Raw genomic sequence first — 21,286 nt, forward strand, 5'->3', positions numbered from 1 at the left:
GCAGGGCCCTCCAGCCACATCTCCCGTGGGAATGGGCCATTCCCACCCCGAGCTCCTGAGACCCCAGGGCACTGGTGGGAACTAAGGCAGATGCTCCGCCTCCACAGCTGCTCTCACACATGACATCATTCCTTTGGCCTGGAGTGAGTGCTTGGGGCTCAGTTCACTGCTGCCCCTAGTCTGGGTCTGTGTCCTTCCTCTATGCACACCCCCACCCGCAGCAATTAGCACACTGGGTTGGCATTATATTTCACCCACCATTGAACACTGAACAGTGGAGTGAGCAGTGGAGGGCAGAATCCGTGTCACTCGGCATCCAGCACAGGCCTGAAACCCCAGGGACACTGCAGATGCTGATTAGAGAAACGGACCAGCACAGCACGGGCTGTGACAACACTGCTGGGAAAACGTACCTGCACACAATCACTGTTTATCACCACCCGAGATAACACATATTATACGCATGGAACATCACACAAAGGCTGAGACATTCTTTGTCTGGATTGTGTTATCAGTGATAAAAATAAATCTTTCTTCGGCAGCCCATGAGAACCCCAGGACACCTCTCTACTGTCTAATGCAGGGTTTCTCAGCCTCGGCACTACTGACATTTTGGGTTGGATGATTCTGTGTTGGTGGGGGGTGGGGGCCTGTCTTGTGCATGGTAGTATGTTTGGCAGTATCTCTGGCCTCCACCCTGCTAGATGCCAGTGGCACTCTCCAGTTGTGACAACAAAAAATGTCTCCAAACTTTGTCAGATGTGCCTTTGTTGGGAAAGAGGGGAGAATCAATGCTGGTTGAAGCCTCTGGGCTCAAGGCAGGATAGCAACGTGGTTAGAAGACCAGGCTTTGACACCGGGCAGGCCTGATCAGCGTCTGCTGTCTGCCATTGTGTGGCCTTCAGTTACGCCTTCTCTGGGCCTTGGTGTCAAGGGAGAGAGAGGTAGGAATGGTCCGCTGCAGGGGGGGGCAATAAGAGGGTGTGCTGTAGAGAATTTTAAAATGGTAATACTGTCTAAAACTCACTCTCCTTCTTCTTATCATCATGTGAGAACAATTCCCAACAATGTCTTTTTTTTTTTTTTTTTTTTTTTTTTGCGGTATGCGGATCTCTCACTGTTGTGGCCTCTCCTGTTGCGGAGCACAGGCTCCGGACGCGCAGGCTCAGCGGCCGTGGCTCACGGACCCAGCCGCTCCGCGGCATGTGGGATCTTCCCGGACCGGGGCACAAACCCGCGTCCCCTGCATCGGCAGGCGGACTCTCAACCACTGTGCCACCAGGGAAGCCCTCTCTCCTTATCATCATGTGAGAACAATTCCCAACAATGTCTTTGATAAAATATTCCTCCCACTCCCAACCCTGGCCCCTCTCCCTGCTTGTTTCATGTCCTCACCTGTAAATTGAGGATTTAAAAGTACCCATTCTTAACATATGGCACACAGAAAGTGATTTTTTTATTATCTGAACTTAGAAGCGGCAGGTGACATGTGTAACCAGTTTTCCCGGGACAGTTCCTAGAGGCGCCAGAAGTAACCAACAGAAAAGACACAGGATAACTGCCCTCTCACTTCCATGCTCCTATCAGGAGGCCCAGGAGGGTGCCCCATCCCTGAATACTACCAGTCAGCAAACTTGACCCTCCCTCGTCTAGAATGCTCCCAGAGTGTTGTGGAGAGAGCAGAATAGGACAGGTGACCTTGGGGAAGCCTGAGGAGGGGTTGGTCACCGTGCAGAATGAGATGGATTCTACCTGCAGATGGGAGCCCAGTTCTTGGTCAGTTCAGAGCCTTCCCTGCAGCTGAGAATGTGGCCGGAGGAGCACTGCAAGCTGAGCTCACAGTGGACAGTGGGATTTAAAAGTCCACACCCAGCACAGTGGAGAGCACATAGTGGGGCTCAAAAAATACGTTAAGTGCACAACTGGAGAAAACCATGGCTCATTATTTACCTAATTATTAACAAATAAGGGCGTCCATGACATAGTGCTTAATGGAAAATTGTAGCTAAGAGAACATACTGTGTATGTGTCTTATGGGATTTGAAAGTCTTTTCATTTTTACTTTATACTTCACAGACTTTAAAAATAATATATAGGGCTTCCCTGGTGGCGCAGTGGTTGAGAGTCCGCCTGCCGATGTGAGGGACGCGGGTTTGTGCCCCGGTCTGGGAAGATCCCACATGCCGCGGAGTGGCTGGGCCCATGAGCCATGGCCACTGAGCCTGCGCGTCTGGAGCCTGTGCTCCACAACAGGAGAGGCCACAACAGTGAGAGGCCCGCGTACCGCAAAAAAATAAATTAATTAATTAAAAAAATACATAAATTTAATAACACAATGAATCTACTTTTTTATTTAATAAAAAGCTATTTTTATTAAAGAAAGAACCCAGAGAACAGGCAGAAAAGTGGAGCAGAGATGAAGACAGGAAGGAAGCAAGGTGCAGGAGAAGAGGAAAAGAAGAAAGCCTGCAGGAGAGGGGCCCGGGCACTGGCAGAGGGTGACAGGGAGTCGCCGCCCCGCTTGGACAGTGCCGCCCAGGCTGCCAAGTTCTCGCCAGCTTCCCCGCTGCTCTGCCCCTGCCCTGGGTTTCCTTGCAAACTTTGTGGCCGTGGGTGGGGACGGGGAGCTCTTCAGGGTGACCAAAACAGAAGCACACAGGGAGAAAACAAGCAGACAGGGTTCTGGCTCCCAGTCACCTGCACCACTGGGAGAGAAAGCACATGAAGTCAGCCCCTGGAACGACCTTTACTGATACCTCCTCTTCCCTCACCTGATTCTCACTCCCGGGGCAGGTCAATGACATGCATTCACAGCCTGAATTGAGGGTCCCAGCTCAGGGCCACCTGTGTGTGGGGGGGGGTGGGATGGGCAGGGGTGGTGGTGGGGTCTCGGTCATACTCTTCTGGAGCAGGAAGGTCAGCAAAGCTACCATAATTGATGTCCAGGGAACCTCACTCCCACCAGCAGAACTAAAATCACAGCTCTCCTGCCTGGCTCCCTCCCACAGATGATAACAGCCCCAAATCTTTTTCTACAGAGGAAATATGGCCGATCACAGTTGGTGTGGAAACTAAAGAACCACTCTAGTTGGATCTGCTGTCCTTGGCCCATCCAGGGTCTGTGTTCAGCCCACCCAAGGGCTCCTCCCAGCCTCCCCCTCCCCCATCCTAGGAACCAGGATAATCTCTTTTGGCACCAAAAGCCATAAAATGTCAACAACAAAACCACCTTGCCCCATCGTACAGACAAGAACACCAAGGCCCAGAGAACGCAGGGGCTTGGCTAAAATCACAAGGATGGGGCTTCCCTGATGGCGCAGTGGTTAAGAATCCATCTGCCAGCGCAGGGGACACGGGTTCGAGCCCTGGTCCGGGAAGATCCCACATGCCGCGGAGCAACTAAGCCCGTGCACCACAACTACTGAGCCTGCGCTCTAGAGCCCACAAACCACAGCTACTGAAGCCCGCGTGCCTAGAGCCCGTGCTCCGCAGCAAGAGAAGCCACTGCAATGAGAAGCCCGCCACGGCAACAAAGAGTAGCCCCCACCCGCCGCAACTAGAGAAAGCCCGCGTGCAGCAACAAAGACCCAACAAAGCCAAAAGTAAAATAAATAAATAATAAAATCACAAGGATGGGTGAAAGGTGGAAGTCCAGTTCTCTCAAAGATTGGCTTCCCGATATCCCAGTACAACCCCATTCCTCTAGGACTGCCCTCAGAACATCCCCTAAAGAGCTCCTCCGTTTCCCAAACCTGCTTGGGCTGGGGGGAGCTGAGGTTTCCTGTCTGGGCTGAGAGTGAAAGGTGGAAAGAGGGAATGAGGAAGGAGCAGGCAGCAGCCAAAAGCCTTCAAAGGGCTCGGGCCTCTGCCAAACAGGCCTCGCACTGCCCAGCAGGGCCCGGGCCCAGGCTCCCCGCACCGCCCCCACCCTGTGGCCAAGGCCATTCATTCTCCGCTTCCCTCCTGGGAGCACCAGGAGGCCAGGGCTTGGGACACGGCTTCCCAGAGACCCTGCGTCGTGCCACCCAAGGCGTGAGCTCTGGGACCGTGTCCCACCTCCTGCCGCCTCCACAGCGGGCAGTGAGCAAAAGCAGGCAGACCTGACCTGCCTTTCAGCTGGGAGCAGGTTTCTGACTCAGCTGTGGCTGCCCAGGTTTCAGAGCTGGAAAGAAATGTGGATCATAGACAGGGAAACCGAGGCTCAAAGGAGGGCCAGAGAGGGACAAAGATGGCACTCAGGGTTCACTTAGGTGATGATCTTTCCGTGTAGGTCCCCGACTGGCCTCGGAAGCCACCTACAGCTGGGAAGTCCCCATTCCCCAAGGGAAGAGACAGGAGAAAGAAGGGAAAGACAAGCCCCCAGGCTCCCTCTTGGTACAGGTGGCATTTGGGGGGCCTGGGGACCGGGTTATGCACTCTGGGGAGATTCTGAGCCTATAGAGGGGCTGTGTGGCCAAGATCGGTGCTAACTTCTGGGTTTCTGTGCTTGCCAAAACAGTTCTTGCGCCCTGGGATCTGTGAACCCCAAGATCCATGCCTGTCAGAATTCTTTGCAGGGTGCCTCCCATAGCACCCGGAGCTCCTGAGCCTCCGTGCCCCAGGGGAGCCGTGCCCGCCCCCGGGAATCCGTGCGCTCCACCTAATGCTCCCGGGTTCGGTGCCTGCTGCTGGGCACCCGGCGCCCAGAATCCAAGGGGCTGCCCAGAGACGCAACTGACCTTGGCGGGCATCAGAATGATGAGTGGCAGCAGCAGAATCGGGGTGACGAACAAGATCACGAAGGACTTGAACTTGGAGACATAGCTCAGTGCGGAGGCCATCGCGGAGAGGGAGTCTGGCGGGAGAGGCGAGAGAGGGGCAGCCAGTAGCTTCACGGGCTTAAGAAGGGGCCGCAGTCCAGGGGGTTGGAGGGGGCGGCGGGAACTCCGCCTCCCATGGTGGGGCCTCCCCGCGGCCCCGGGGCGGGGCCAATCCCGCGGGGTCGGTGTGACAAGCCTGCCCCCAACTCTGCCTCTGGGCGGAGGCGGGCGGCGCCCACGGACTCCAGCGCTTCTGGCGGGCCCTCCAGGAGTGGTCTGGGCCCTGGCACCTCCTGGCTCTCCGAGACTTTCCTGCGGTGCCCTAGACAGGCTCCCGCGGACGGCCAAGCGGGAGTGATTGGTCATTCAGTCTGCGGGCTTAGGCGTACGGCGCCCCCTCTGCATCCGCACCTGCCCTTCCTGGGCCCTGCCGGGGTCCCAGGTGAAAGTCCCTAGCGGTTTCTGAGTCTTTCGGATCCGTCTCCCCAACCTCTCCCTCCTTTTCACCTGGTTACTCCTGCCCCTCCCACTCTCACCCTGGAGGGGTCTCCCGCAGCGACCCACCGCGCGCCCATGGCCGTCTGCTCCGCGGGTCTCCCCTCCCGCCCCCCCCCTTCACCCTCAGCTTCCCTGCAGTGTCCGCGCTGCTCTGGGCACAGGACTCGTCCCCAGCGCGCCGTCTCCCACCCAGCGCATCCCGGGCACTCTCCAGCGATCGCGGAGGAGGTGAGGCCACCGTCCTCCGCAGCCCGGCGTGCTTTCGCCCTCCAGCGGACACTGGCGCAGCCCGCCGACGCCCAGCTGGCCCTGCGTGCGCGGAAGGCGGACTGAGCCCGCCTGACAGCGGCAGCTACTGCCATTCTACAGGGGAAACGAGGGTCCCAAGGGGAAGGGACTTAACCAAGGCTGCCCTGGGAGGGTCGTTCATTCACTCGGCCCGCCTCCTGCGGACAAGTACTGGGCACCTATTCTGTGCTAAGCCCTGTTTTGTGCGCTGGAGGTACAAGGTTGCAGGCACCGCCACCCCTATCACTTTCTTCTTTCCTCCCTTCTCCTCCTCTGCCTGCCGGGCTTCACATTCTGTAGCTTTCTTTGGGGGAGGCCTACCTCTGTTTGTGGTTTAACCACAGCCTGTTCCTTAGTGATTAGTATCCTCTGTCTTCAACCCAGCCCTGGTGCCAGAGTCCCAGATTCTCCATATTTCCAACTTTTTCCAGCCTGGATGTGCCTCAGGCCCTAAAACTCAACACATCCTAAATCAAATTCACGAGTCTCCTCCTGTGACCTCCACCTAAGGACAGGTATTCCCCCAAACCCTTCCTGTATCTTTCTTCTGTCCTCCCCCTTTGTAATTCTCATTCATCTAAACCTGGGTTTCCCTGTCTCCCCCCATCCCAGGGCACTTAGCACTGTTTGTACCTGTTTAATTATTGGTGTGATTTTTAAATTTTTATTTATTTATTTATGGCTGTGTTGGGTCTTCGTTTCTGTGCGAGGACTTTCTCTAGTTGTGGCAAGCGGGGGCCACTCTTCATCACGGTGTGCAGGCCTCTCACTATCGTGGCCTCTCTTGTTGCGGAGCACAGGCTCCAGACGCGCAGGCTCAGTAGTTGTGGCTCACTGGCCCAGTTGCTCCGCGGCATGTGGGATCTTCCCGGACCAGGGCTTGAACCCGTGTCCCCTGCACTGGCAGGCAGATTCTCAACCAGTGCGCCACCAGGGAAGCCCCATTGGTGTGATTTTTATTTAACGTTTGTTTTATTCATCACCATATGTCCAACCAGCACCTTTTACAGTGCCTGATCTGATATGTGCACTCAAAACTTTTTCTCTGGGATGCGTGAGTGAATGCAAGTTGTCAATGAAAAAAATCAATCAATAGTCAATCTAAGAAAGAAATGGAAATTTTTATTACAGCCAACCTGAGGATTAAAACCCAGGAAATAGTCTTTCAGAAAGCTCTGAGGACTGCTTTTCCTGTTAGAGGTCCAGGCACTTAAGTTTTTGAGACAAAGGGTTATACATCAAAGTAACATGTTGACGGTTTACGTAGTCCAACAAGGCAAGTAGTGGGTTACTGTGACCCCTTACAGGGTTGAAAGAGGAATGTTATCTCCTGAGGAGTTACCTTGCTGGCGCCAGGAGAAAATACCCCCCCCCTTTTTTTTGGCGAGTAGGCATTCCTGTGTCTTCTAAGGGGGTCTAGTTAATGTATAATGCAGATGCACAATGCACATTAAAGGGACGAAAGTAGTGGCTCAAACAGGCAGAGAGAGAATTTTATGTTTAAAATGTTTCTCGTCCTGCCTTAAAAATAATTGTATTTCCTCTAAGTAAACCAGTTCCTTACAGTAATACAACTGCTTTTATTACCCAACCGCACTTGGGTCCGTTAGCCCAACACGCAGCAAAGCCAGTCTACTGACACTAGGCTGTGGTGAAGTGTGGTGTTTATTGCAGGTGCCAAGCAAGGAGAATAGGCAGCTCATGCTCAAAAAGACCCAGACTCCCCAATGGCTTTCAGGGAAGAGTTTTTTTTTTTTCTTTGCGGGCCTCTCACTGTTGTGGCCTCTCCCGTTGCGGAGCGCAGGCTCCGGACGCGCAGGCTCAGCAGCCATGGCTCACGGGCCTAGCAGCTCCGTGGCATGTGGGATCTTCCCGGACCGGGGCACGAACCCGTGTCCCCTGCATCGGCAGGCGGACTCTCAACCACTGTGCCACCAGGGAAGCCTGGGGAAGAGTTTTTAAAGGCAACATTTGGGATGAGGGTTGCAGGGGACATGACTTTCTTCTGATTGGTTGTTGTTGGTGGGGTAACAATGTGGTGTCTTGCGACTCTTGATCGTCAACCTTCTGGTTCCAACTAGTCTGGGGTCTATGTGCTTGTGGTCAACATGTACCCCATCCTCCACCTGGGTGGGGGCGGGGGGGTCTTAGTTCTTGCAGAACAATTCAAAGATGTGTGTCAGATTGTATATATATCCCTCGAGGAGGAACTAGTACCCTGTTTTATTGCTGACCTATTGTTTCTTGACTGCTTTTCCTCTGTTCCTGCGTTCCCTCACTTCCCTAATTAATAACTGCTTGAGTCTGCTCTTTGGAATTCAGGGAAGACCTAGGAGACCAAAGCCTTTTGCTACAAAAAAGAAATGGGTACGGAGGGGCTTTTTTACCCAGGAGGACCCCACAGGGTCCTGCTCGGTTTCAATCCCCCTTTTCTTTGATCCTCCTCAATCCTAAGGGGAACAGGGGCAGGACAAGAAAGAGAATAAAGTTTTGGATAGAGAGGTTAATCATAAACTCAGCAGGGGAACTCGGTTTTAAGGGGACTCGATTTCACTTTACAGGGGGTATACGTGGTTAGAGCGTGGACTCTAGAACTGGACCGCCTGGATGCATGTCCTGCCCCTAATCTCATCCTGGCTGTGTGCCTTATCAAGTTGCCCTCTCTGAGCTTATTTTTTCACAAATAACACCAACTTTGATTTGAGAAGGTTGCTTTGAAGATTATATGAGTTAATGCTCAGAAAATGCTTACCAGTGCCCTGGCATATCATCAACAATCAAGAAATATTTGCTCTTGCAATTATGTGCAAAATACTCTTAGTGTCAGGAACAATGGGGAAGGCTTCACCCAGGAGGTGGCATTTGAGCTGAGACTTCAAGGCTGAATAAAAATGTGCCAGGCAGCAGTGGAAGGTAGTCAGAATCACCAATGAATGATAAAGTGTTCAAATCGTTGAGAAAAATCCTGAGATAATTCAGGAATACTGGAGACTAAAGTGCAGCGACAACAAAAATAAGCTAATAACTGGAAAGATTATACCAAGTTCATGGGTAGGAAGACTAAACATTGTAAAGATATGCATTCCTCTCAAATTAATCTATAAATTCATTTCAATTCCAATGAAAATCCCAACAGAATTTTTATTTGACAAGCTAAATCTAAAGTTCAAACTTTTGCAAGGAGCCGAGAATAGATAAGACACTTCTGAGGAGGGGGGGAAATGAGTCTTATCAGAATAAGACTCACTAAGTGATAGTAACTGACGTAACCATTAGCTATTGGCATGAAGATAGAAAAATAGATGAGTAGCGTAAAATGAAGAGCCTAGAAGTAGACCCAGGCTTAGATGGAAACTTGCTACGCAAGAAAGATTACATGGACTAACCAGTGCCTACTGGCAGCTGCTAAACTAATTAGTTTTTAGCAGTAGAGGCATTTTTCTTTCACTAAATATGTTAAACACATAACAAAAGTTTGATCATAATATGTAACAAATTAATAAAGTTATTTCCGATTTTTTAATCCACGAGTCATTCAGTTTTTCCCGATTCTCATCAATTGAAATGGGAATTCAATTGATACGTGCAAATTTATCTACCAGAAAATACTGACAAAGTACTGATGAGGACGTGTAGCAACCGCGTCTCTCATTCATTGCTGGTGGGAATATAAAATAGCGGAAACACTCTGAAAAATAGTTCGGTGGTTTCTTATAGAGTCAAACATACATTTACCATAAAACCCAGCATCACACACCTGGGAATTTATGCTAGAGAAGTGAAAACTCATGTTCACACAAAAACCTATATGTGAATGTTCAGAGGAATTTTATTTACGATAGCTCCAAGCTAGAAACAATCCATGTGCCCTTCAGCGGGTGAGTGGTAAAGAAGCTGCACTTTATCCACGCAGCTGGAATACTACTCAGCAGTATAAAACAAGAAAGAAGAAAGAAAGAAAAAGAACGTACTTGGATGGATCTTAAGGGCATTATGCGGAGAGTAAAAAGCCAATCACAAAATGTTACGTACAGCATTCCATTTATATAACATTCCGCAAGTGAAAAAAACTAGAGGGAGGTGGAACAGACCAGTAGATGCCAGGGGTCAGGGTTGGGGGAGAATGTGGCTATAAAAAGGTGACTGAGCAGTTTTATATCCTAACTGTAGTGATGGACATACTAATCTATCCACGTGATAACGTTTCATGGAACTACACCCACACCCGCATACACACACACACACACACACTGCATGTAAAAATCATTAAAACCAAATAAAGTCTGTAGTTGAGTTGTTAGGATTGTACCAATGTCAGTTTCCTGCTTTTAATAACATGCTGTGTCTGTATGGAATGCTGTGGTGGGGCAGTCTGCAGAATGGGAACTCTCTGTACTCTTTTTGCAACTCCTTATAAATTAAACTATGTTAAAATTTAAAAACCCTTTTAAAATTGCAGTAGGTAAAAAATAAACTTTAGACTAATGAATCCCATCCCTCCCAATTCATATTTTTATGGCTGATATTGTAGCAAAGAGAATGGTATTACTGTTGAGAGGGTGACATGCATAAAACATGCCTAGGAATGCAATTGGTGAATAGTTTTTCTTAAACTTTAGATACTTTTATTCGAGTCTATTTGTGTCTATTTGGGCAGGGTGTGTAAGTATTTCTATGGATAGAGCAGCTACAAGGACTGGTCACTGCTACTAAAAGCAGGCATCGCTTGTCTCCAGGCTTTAACTTGGGAACACTGTTTTATTTGTAAACAAGTTTTGGTTGCTAAAAATTCAGCAACCAAAATTCAGCTTGATTCGCTCAGAGTATAGGATGTTGCCATTAGAAGAGAGCGTTGGTCAGTTTTCGCCAGGTTCAGCTTGCAACAGCAAATATTTACTCCAGAGCTGCAAGTCGGCTGGGAGTCTGCGGTTTTCCAACTCTGCTCCCGGCTGTGGGTAGATTGTGGGCAGCTCCACACTCTTCTCGTTTCTGAACTGTGGGTCTGCTTCACTTGCTCTCTCATTCCGAGACCCAGACTGAGGAAGAGGACGCTCTCAGGACACGCTGTTCCCAAGGCGGAGAGCAGGAGCAAGAGTGCTGGTGGGAACTCGCAGCACCTCTAGAGCTTCTGCTCAGGTACAGCGTACCTCATCTCCCCGCTTCCACTAGCCAAAGCAAGTCCCGTGGCCAAGTCCAAAGTCAACAGGGTGGGAATTGTACTCTGTCTGCAGGGAAGGATTGCAAAGATGGGAAGGGAATTAATAATTGTGCACAAATAATCTGACCTACCACACGTGATAAATGTTAAGTCCAGGGCACTACACTTAACATCTTTTAGAAGTGGTGTGTGTGGAAATGGGATCAACTTATTTGAGTTATATGAGCTTGGTTACTTGAGTTACAAGAATTCAGAAGTGAGATGGTTGTTACAGGGATATAAATTAACATAGCTCTTCAAACTGGAAAGTGAAATCAGACTTTTTTTCATACAAAATAAGTCTTATTTGGATGATTACTTTGACAATAAATACTGACTTTGCCAATTAGGTTATATAGAGGATGTTTCCCATAAGCCAACTGTGCTAAATTTGTAGCTTCAATATTTTGACACATGTATAGTTGAATCTCATGATAACAGAAAATAACTGTCCATTGTAACAGATGTATTGAAATTGTAAGATGTATTACAATTAACAATATTTTCATTTTCCCAAGTCTTTCTGAGTATATTGAGTCTTAAGAGATGCTTCTATGGTGAAAGAGGTATTTAATTATCATTTGAAAATCCTAATAAAGACTTTTTGGTGGAATTCTTGAAAGTTGAACAGGAAAATGACGCTAAAAGTCTGAGCAGCAAATGCTTTTCTGAGCCAGGTGCTTTCCAGTTCTTTGCTGTCAGTGAAATTGAGTGAGAACCAAATCAGGCTGCCAAATGATACAACATCCAAAACAATTTTCTATGATAGATCATTATGCGATTTTTAGTGAATTTGGTGCAACTTGGGAAAGTTCATTGAAGTAAGAAACTCTGCTCTTAAAAATCTTCTATTCCTATCTATTTACCTCAGCAAAGTTGCTCAGAGCCTACATCTATAACAGAAAATGAGGATAGAATTGATGCTGAATCTTGCCTCCACCAGGTAATAAGTAACATTCATCCATGGCTAACCGCTAACAAATTAAGCGCCATCGACCTTATTGAACTGCCTTTGCAATCAAATTTCACTTTTTATATATAATAATTATTTATAAAAATCTCATATTTATGTTGCTTTGGTTAAGTATATACTAATAATTACTGTCATAACTTAAAGCAGAAGAAAATTTTAACTCTTAGAGCCTTACTTTCATAAAAAATTTTGAAACATGAGTATTTCAATTTGTACACATATTTTTATTGTGGAAAAATATGGTTGGGAGAGCAGTAGAAGACTTCAAATAAAAAATATGTTAACAGAGATTTTATTAACTAAATGGAATGGAAATATAAGATAAATGAGAAACATAACTAGATAAAATTTTGGTCTGTCAAGGAAGAGTTTATTTGAGTAATTTTAAAGTGGAGGGCTTCCCTAGTGGCTCAGTGGTTAAGAATCCGCCTGTCAATGCAGGGGACACGGGTTCTTGCCCTGGTCCGGGAAGATCCCACATGCCACGGGGGAGCAACTACGCCCGTGCACCACAACTACTGAAGCCCGTGTGCCTGGAGCCTGTACTCCACAACAAGAAAAGCCACCGCAGTGAGAACCCCACGTGCACCGCAACAAAGAGCAGCCCCCGCTCGCCGCAACTAGAGAAAGCCCGAACACAGCAACGAAGACCCAACGCAGCCAAAAATAAATTTAAAAAAATAAATAAATAAAGTGGATAATAGCATGTATCAAATTACTATGATATTTAGATTCCATTGGATACATGTTGAAAAGTGAAGTAACAATTTTATTTTTAAATGATATTTATAATAACCAGACATGACATTCTTTGCAACTATCAGTTTGAACTATATGAAATTGTTAATATTCAACCATTTTCAACCTACAAATATGGCAGATTCATATGGCTCAAATTAGTATTTAAACTTATGCTATAATAACCTAAATGAGAAAAGAACTTGAAAAAGAATAGATACATGTATATGTATAACTGAATCACTTTGCTGTACACCTGAAACTAACAAAACGTTGTTAATCAACTATACTCCAATATAAAATAAAATTTTTTTAAATAAATAAAAACATTTTTTAATAAACTTATGATAAAAAATTTAGATGACAACTTAAAATGTGGAAAGAGATACATAATTTTTCCAAAATTACCTTAGGGTAATTTTGGGTAATTTTAGGATAATGAGTGCACAAGAAGTTCAAAGATCATTGTCCTAGGAAAAAAAATCTGCACATATGTACAGGAGACATATAAAAGAAAGTTATGGTAATAGTGTTTTCAAGAACAAAAAATTTGAAAAATCCAATAACAAGAGAATAAATAAATAAATTGGGATATTTTCATGCCAGATTTTTATATAGCAGGAAAAATGAAGGAATTAGAGGTATACACATAAATATAAATGAAGCTTATAAGTATTTGGTGAAAACTTTATAATATTTGGTGAAAGAAGTAAGTTACAGAAGGAGACTTACAGAGTGATAATGCTTATAACATTTTAAATATGCAATATAATACTATATTTTGCTTAAGGATACAAACAGAAATAGTAAAAGTATAAAGACTAGAGGGATAAATGAACACCATATTCAGTCTGGTTTTAACCTGGTAGGGAGGAGGGCTGTGATTAGAGAGGAGAGCTGCAACTATATCTGAAATGTTTTATCATTTTAACTGTGTGTGAATACAGAGATGTTTATCATATTTTCCTTTATAGTTTTTAACATATTTTAAATATTGCAAAATAAATGCTCATAATATTTTTAAAGGGGCCTGCATATATTTAACACTAGAAAAACATTCGTGATGCTCCAGGTATAAAATAAAGGAAAAAAAAATATTTCAGACAAAGAAGAATAGCTAATGTCCCACTTGTTGAATATTTAGTCTCCAAAGGTCATCTTTGGGGGGAGGGGTATAGAGGGATAGTTAGGGCAGCATAGGGATGAAAAAGAACTGGGTGTTTTTAAGTTAGGGATCTTTTTATCACTGTGTATACAAGGCAGGTCTGAATGAAAATGTGAACTTTGATCCCTTTTCCAAATGGATGCTGGGTCCAAAGTTTTGTGCCATGAAATAGTAATGGTGGCCTTGATTGGCAAATCTGAAAACACAGATTTGCTGAGTGAGGATTCAAATTTTCCCCTTTGCTCTAATTATTCAGTTCCCTTCTTGCTGAATGGCAAGTCCTTTTTTGCCCCCTCTCTCTTTCTTTCAGATACATCCATCAATAGAAAAGATAAAAATATTTGTTGGGAGGGTCTTCCCTTTAGTAAAATGCGCCCCTTTTATAGCACATTGCATTTCGTTGTTAAAGATGCCGTATAGAGGGCTTCCCTGGTGGCGCAGTGGTTGAGAGTCCGCCTGCCGATGCAGGGGACACGGGTTCGTGCCCTGGTCCGGGAAGATCCCACGTGCCTCAGAGCGGCTAGGCCTGTGAGCCATGGCCGCTGAGCCTGCGCGTCCGGAGCCTGTGCTCGGCAACGGGAGAGGCCATAGCAGTGGGAGGCCCGCTTACCGGAAAAAAAAAAAAAAAAGATGCCGTATAGAGTTCTAGCCCTCTGAATTAAGTTGTATAATTCTTTTTATATGAAGTTGTTCAGAATCCCCACAGTGCAGATTGTCAAGTGGACAATAAGGTAACTGTAGATGGAATGGGGTTCAGCAGAGGCAGAAGCCAGACTGCAGTAGGGTAAGGAGAGGACGGGAGATGATGCATGGAAACAAGCAAGATGAGACTTCTCTTTACAGAAGTTCAATTGTAAAAAAAAAAAAGAGAGAGATTTACTTGAAAGGGCTAGAGGGTCAAAGGAGTTTTTAATTTGTTTATTTGTAGTATTATATACATTTTAACTCGACTTATACAAGGTTTAGCAGTATGCAAAAACAATATTATATGTTGTTTATGGGTCCAAACATACGTAGTAAGTGTCTAAAGGCCATGCCAAGGAATAATAAGCTCCAAATTTAGGAGAGTAGTTATATATGGGAATGCAGGGCAACAGACCTGGAGGACACAGGGGACTTCAACTATTATTTCTAATGTTTTCTTAAGCTGAGTAGTGGGTGAACAGATTTTTTTTTTACTTTGACATTTTAAAATATTAATAATAATGCTTTTACTTATATAAAATAAGTGAGGGGATTATTTCAAAAAATAAACAAAATTTATAGAAAGATCAAATTTTATTTAAAGTAGAAATAGGAAACTGGAAAGTCAGGTCTTTGCTTAGAAATTTCAGAAAAAAATAGAGGGATAGCAGAGAAGATATCAACAGAACCCCAGCTGTCATTTACAATATGTAAGTAAATAATCTAGTGTTGCTTAACTCCAACCAAAAAGGGACAGAGACTGGAATATAACTGTTAAAAAAGAAATCAAGAGGAATGCAACAGAAGGGAAATTGTGCAAGCAGAAGGGAAGGTTTCCCAGTATGCCTAAACGACTTCCCTTACTATATTTGCAAAAGGTGGTTATATGGACCTAATCTGGAAGGCTGTATATGTGGTTCTTTTCATCTGCCCTGAGGATGGTACAGACGTCCCTCCAAGTACGGGCGGAGGAGGAAGGAGACAGAGGTGGAGCTTTGGATTTTATATAAATGTGAGTGTTCTCCCAACTGTGTGCCCTAGAATTTCTTGATTACCCTGAATATCTGGTGTTTCTTCCTGCCAAGCAGGCTACTGTTGAGGTCAAATCAGCCAGTGTGGTGTGATCTGCACTGCCTTACTTGCTCTTCCCATCAGCGGCCATACATGGAAGTGGCCCTGGAATGAAGGATAACAGAGTTCATTTTCCTAATGACATTTCCATCTGGCTGTTTACGGTCATCATTGCGGCACCCTGTTATCTCTTTGGCTCTCCCAGCGCCCTCGTACCACTAGAAAGGGCCGAGATGGCGACAAGAAGGAACTAAAGGGGCTTCCCTGGTGGCGCAGTGGTTGGGAATCTGCCTGCCAATGCAGCGGATGTGGGTTCGTTCCCTGGTCCGAGAAGATCCCACATGATGCGGAGCAGCTAGGCCCGTGCACCACAACTACTGAGCCTGTGCTCTGGAGCCCATGAGCCACAACTACTGAGCCCGCATGCCACAACTACTGAAGCCTGTGTGCCTAGAGCCCATGCTGCACAACAAGGGAAGCCACTGGAATGAGAAGCCCGCGCACCACAATGAAGAGTAGCCCCCTCTCGCTGCAACTAGAGAAAGCCCGCGCACAGCAACGAAGACCCAACACAGCCAAAAATAAATAAAATAAAAAGAAGGAACTAAAGCAAGATGTTCAACAGCACTAAACAGATATTTCAACAACCAATTAATCACCCTACCTACCCCACCTCTTCCCATCCCCCAGAAGTACACACTTGCAACACTACTTCTAGCACTTTATTCCAGTATTTACCTCTATATTTCTTTCCTTTTCTTTTCTTTGGCCTGCGCCATGCAGCACGTGGGATCTTAGTTCCCGGACCAGGGGTGGAACACGTGCCCCCTGCAGTGGAAGGGTGGAGTCCTAACCACTGGACCACCAGGGAATTCCCCATATTTCTGAGTAAAATAAACTACGATTTTGCGACTTCCCAAGTTTATAAAATATTTCTTGACTTCCTATCATAAAAGATGAGCATGCAGCCCTCTTACACAAATCCTACCACATCACTGCCAGCCATGTCTCCTTTCCCTCCCCAGGTCTTCTCAACATTTTATATATCAACGTTCTAACTGGTAATCGTACACCCGCCCGCTGGGTGGGTGGCTCATCCCTAAGGACATGAAAGCTCTTCGTCTGGGAGCCTCCAGACCTCATCCTGTGCGTCTCTTCATTTGGCTGGGCCGGGTTTGTATCCTTTATGATACACTGTAATCGTAAGTATAGCACTTTCCTGAGTTCTATGATTCATTCTAGTGGATTCTCGTACCTGAGGGAGTCGTGGGAACTCCCAGACTTGTAGCCAGCTGATAAGAAGTGAGGGTAACCTGGGGACCCCCAAGCTTGTGGCTGGTATCCTTAGTAGCTAGTGGGAACCCCAGGATTTGTAGCCAGTCAGGAGTGTGGGAGGGTTTGGAGTCCCTGAACTTGCAACTAGTGACTGAAGTGAGGTGGGACTCAAGGGGAATGTGCCTTTATCCAGTCAAATTTGATCTAACTCTGGTAGTTAGGCTTAGAATTGTATTGTGTATGGATAAATACAAAAGACCATTCTTCTCCCTCTTGATTTCTTTAGAATTCCTATGGCTTTTTAATGCACAATTTACAACATTGTCAGATGGTGTCAGGACTGAATTGTATCCTCTCAAATTCATATTTTGAAGCTCTAACCCCCAAAGTGTCTGTATCTGGAGATAAGATTCTTAGGAGATAATTAATGTTAAATGAGGTCGTAAGGGGGGGTCCATTTTTAAAAACCAAAAGACACTAATTATTCTCTAAAACGAGTGGCTGTTCGTCAGCATGACTTATACGAAGTAAGCTTTTCTGATAGCAGAAAGATGCTCAGGGTCTAAATTTTTTCTCTTTCATTTCCCCGCCCGCCCCCCCAGAAAAGTGACAATAAAAGATTTAATGTACATGGTCATTTGTCCTGGGTCACATGAGATTTGGCAGCAACTAAGGTGGCCATTCCGTGATTGAGATTTAGAAAGTCACCAGCAAGAGGCAGAAAGCCCTAGAACACTGACCCTGAGATGTGCCTTCGGGGCACTGAAGCAATGACCATCTGGAGACAAAGAGGAGAGCTGGGATTGCCGATTGCATGCGCATCGGTAGGGGGAGAAGATGAGGAGGTGCTTTGACCAGGAAAAGAGCTGAGAATGTGTGGAAACAGACCTCCGAAGGAATGGAAGGGAAAAATACTTGGGACCACAGTTGCAGACAGAAGGCGATGAAGTTGCTGTTTCTTGCCCATGAGTTTAATGACAAGCTTCCTCCCCTTTGGATGCCAACCAAGCAGGAGCAGGCAGGGCACCCCTGACTATGCAGCCCAGCCAGGCCTGGAATCTGCCCCAAACACAATCACAGATATTCCCAAGGCTTGAAGTCCATCCAGAGACTAGTCATTTGATGCAATTGCCTGTGGTCTGAAAAACAGACTCCCACCCAAACATATTGTACCTGGGGAGACTGCAATCTCAATGATCATGTCTCCCAGGACTCAGGCCCACTCTGACCACAGGATCTTTCTAAAGGCATGACCGACAGAAGTGTGCACAATTCCACCGTGTAATTTTTGTCTGGGAGGTAAAATACGTGTGTCGTTACATCATTTTCCTTAGCGTAGCGATCCCTTAAGAGAAGAAAGCCTAACCAAGATCCCTTCTCAAAGTCAACCATGGAAATAACATTTTAATATTCTCTCCTGTCTTCCGTGACCTCGTACAGCTTTCACACACAATTTCTCATTTTATCCTCAAAACAATGCATCGAGGTATGTACTATTATTCCTGCTTCCTGGGCCAGCCTAGAATTTCTGCTTCCCCCTTTCCGTCCTCCCGTTGGCAGGTCACGCTGGGCAACCCAGCCAAGTCACGTCGGAGGGATTAGTTCCCTGTGACACCCCTTCCCCCACTCCCCTGACCCACAGGCCGGACACAAAAGAGGCTGCCGGAAACTCCTGACCGCTGCCAAGCCGGTAGCCGCAGTGCCCTGGAGAGGAATTCTCAGCTCACAACAGAGCATTTCTCATCTAGTTTTTTTATGGGGTTGGGGTTGGGGAGGGGTTGGTGACCAGCCAAAGACGGGTGGCAGAATGATGAAATCAGGCAAGCCCGCAGCACTGATTCATGTCACGGTGGGAACGGGGACAGGCTTTTGTGCCAACCAGAATGTGCCTTGGTTACACACTCCAGTTAAAAGTAGTGATGGCTCAGGATCGGCCATGGTGGTCCAAAAGAAATTTTCCTTCGTCTGTAATATTCTAACTGCTTTCAAAGCAAACATATTTCTGCATTAGTTACAGAATATAAGTTATCTTTAAAATTCAGAAGGAAATGGCCTCCGCTGCTGTTTGGAGGGCCCTTGGGTTCTGGGGTGGGGTGGGGTGGAGGTGAGGGTGCAGGGAGATTTCTAACTTCTGCTCTGATTATCTCAGACCCGCACTGTGCACACCCGTTCAGCTCAGCCAGCGTTTACCTGCCCACTACTGCACAGCCCAGGGCTTCACAGCCTACCAGGCACAAGCACATGGGACCCTCTGGAAGAAGGTGATGAATCAGAAAGAGTCTGATGAAAGAGGTGATGAATCTCAAATCACCTACACCCGTGGTTGGCTGAGGGCAAGTTGGGGCAACGGACAGACAAGCAGCCAACCATAACCAGAGACAGAGGAGGTAGGTCCTGTATCAGTCATAATGTCAGAGTTGGCCTTGAAGAACTTGTGGAATTTTGAGATGTAAGGAAGGGATGGTGCAGGGGTGGGCCAGCCCGGGAAGAGGAAACATCTTGGAAGACAATTAGGATGTAGATGAAAAAACTCATGGTCATTTCCAATTCCACCGCCATAGCCCCCATCACTGATCCTTGTGCCCCTGGAACATCTCACCTGTGCAGCCCTCTTTGACATCTCTACCACCCCCTCCATTCTGGGGGATCTCAACAGGAGACAATGTGTGTGAAAGCACAGTTTTTTCCACTGTTGTTGCTATTCATAAAACTGCCTGGAGATAGACAGAAGTGGGAAGCAAAGGTCAGAGGGATTAAAGAATTTGCCCAGGGCTTCCCTGGTGGCGCAGTGGTTGAGAGTCCGCCTGCCGATGCAGGGGACGCGAGTTCATGCCCCGGTCCGGGAAGATCCCACATGCCGCGGAGCGGCTGGGCCCGTGAGCCATGGCCGCTGAGCCTGCGCGTCCAGAGCCTGTGCTCCGCAACGGGAGAGGCCACAACAGTGAGAGGCCCGCGTACCGCAAAAAAAAAAAAAAAAAAAAGAATTTGCCCAGCTGGTGAGGAAGGGAATCAGGAAGTTAACCCGGGTCACCCCCATCCCCACCAGCTGTCAAATAAGGTAGATGGTGTCTGGGTTTATAGACCCCTAAGTGAGATCACCCTGGTTTCAATCCCAGTTCTGACATCACTGTGTGACCTTGAGCAAAGTACTTAACCTCTCTGTGCCTCCATTTCCATTGGTACAAAATGGGGTAATAATCCTTACACCAGAGCCATCGGGCAGATTAAAAAGGATCCTGCCTGTAAAATGTTTAGTATAATGTCTGGAACACAGGAAATGTTTAAGCATTCATTCGCCACTGCTATCTCCTATCACTGATAGTTATTGTCCCCACCCACTGTCTCTCATTCGGTACCTGAATTTTGGAGGCTGGTAGTTGGCTGGAGACCACGTCTGAACCTTTTCCTTAATCCCACTATCCTCCTCAGAAAAGCTGCTCTCACTCCATTTGCAGACTTCACAAGAATTCTCTCAGCCTGCTTGTGCCATCACTCAATATGGTGCTTTGGAATCCTTCTGTTAGCACAGCTGTGTCTGGGGTCTGGGAAAGCTCTGAGGACCCCGGGGGTGGGAGATGCACATGAGAGAGGGTCTCTCGAGCAAGTGGAGGTGGGGGGTATGTAAGCAGCCTCCCATCCTGTTCCTCTGTCTGGCAGGCCGGCACCCCTTCTCTTCCTGTGTGCTACCCAGGGCTGGCCCGGACGAAGAGCTTGTCTGCACCTTGGCTTAGATGGGCTTTCTTGCAAGCTCACCCGCAGGGGAACATGAGAGCTGCATGCTCACTGAATCCTAGACCCTCCCGGCCTCACTGCTGGGGCCAGGTCCCCTCCATCCCTGACAGGTTCATCCAGGGACTGGGTCGTAACCAGGAGGAAGTTCGGGGCCTCCTGGGACTTCCACCCACAGATCCCAGCTCTCCTCCTGCAGAAACCCAGCCCCGTCTTTCTTCCATGGTGGGTCCCACACTTCTGGAATCTTGAGTGAAGCTCATGTGCCCCATCCTCTTATTGTTCATATGAGAAGGCAAAGGGCCAAGGCTAGAACTCAGAACCAGCCCTTTCCCCCTGCATCAGTGGCTCCCAACTTCTTTCCACGTTAGAATCACCTGGGACCTTTCAAAAACTCCAAAGTCACAGCCACATGCCAGACCAGGGAAATCACGCTCTCTGGAGTTGGGCAGGTAAGTTTCCCAAGTGATTCCAATATGTGGACAAGTTTTGGAGCTACCGTCCTTGCAGCCCCAAGAATCCCGATAAATGGCCACACGTCAGGCTAAGTGCCCTGAGTCAGGATTACCCATTACCTCAGTGGTCCCTTTTCGATTGCTGACCTTCTGAACATCAGGAGGGACTTACTCATGTATTAGTGAGAAGCTGCTACACATCGAGCAAGTACTGTAGAGTTATGTAGTCGGCATGCTCACTAAAGTTTAAATAAATTAATATGCTTAGACAAATGTGCAAAGCCACAATCAAAATTCTCCAATTATTCACTAATATTTTAATCGTGTTTACAAAAAATAAAGGTGAATATTGAAGCTAATTAAATCTCCTTAAAAATGCCAAGGTGAAGTATATAAAATCCAAATGTCTCTGAT

The 21,286-nt window shown here is 47.0% G+C and overlaps 2 protein-coding genes across 6 annotated transcripts in view; one reads left to right on the top strand and one right to left on the bottom strand.

Moving 5' to 3' along the window:
* SLC13A5 (solute carrier family 13 member 5) overlaps window positions 1-4,820 on the bottom strand; it is a gene marked incomplete at its 5' end in the record, with an annotated part of 22,794 nt that extends 17,974 nt beyond the window's left edge. Inside the window, one exon of the mRNA XM_082680017.1 lies at window positions 4,719-4,820. Coding sequence (XP_082536143.1) covers window positions 4,719-4,820 — 102 coding nt within the window. The remainder of the gene's footprint in view (window positions 1-4,718) is intronic.
* LOC309837961 (uncharacterized protein C17orf100) overlaps window positions 1-20,522 on the top strand; it is a 65,422-nt gene extending 44,900 nt beyond the window's left edge. Inside the window, exons 3-7 of one of the 5 annotated variants that reach the window (XM_082678853.1) lie at window positions 11,654-11,725; window positions 15,221-15,354; window positions 16,439-16,590; window positions 18,040-18,174; window positions 18,838-19,165. The gene's annotated coding sequence lies outside the window, so the exon portion shown is untranslated. Of the gene's footprint in view, window positions 1-11,653; window positions 11,726-15,220; window positions 15,355-16,438; window positions 16,591-16,974; window positions 17,036-18,039; window positions 18,175-18,837; window positions 19,166-20,117 lie in introns of those variants that run through there. The other 4 variants (XM_082678852.1, XM_082678854.1, XM_082678855.1 and 1 more) reach the window with 4 other exon arrangements.
* The last annotated feature ends 764 nt before the right edge of the window (window positions 20,523-21,286 follow it).

This window comes from Grampus griseus (genome assembly GCF_964374135.1).
Source record: "Grampus griseus genome assembly, chromosome: 20".
NCBI classification, from domain to species: domain Eukaryota; kingdom Metazoa; phylum Chordata; class Mammalia; order Artiodactyla; family Delphinidae; genus Grampus; species Grampus griseus.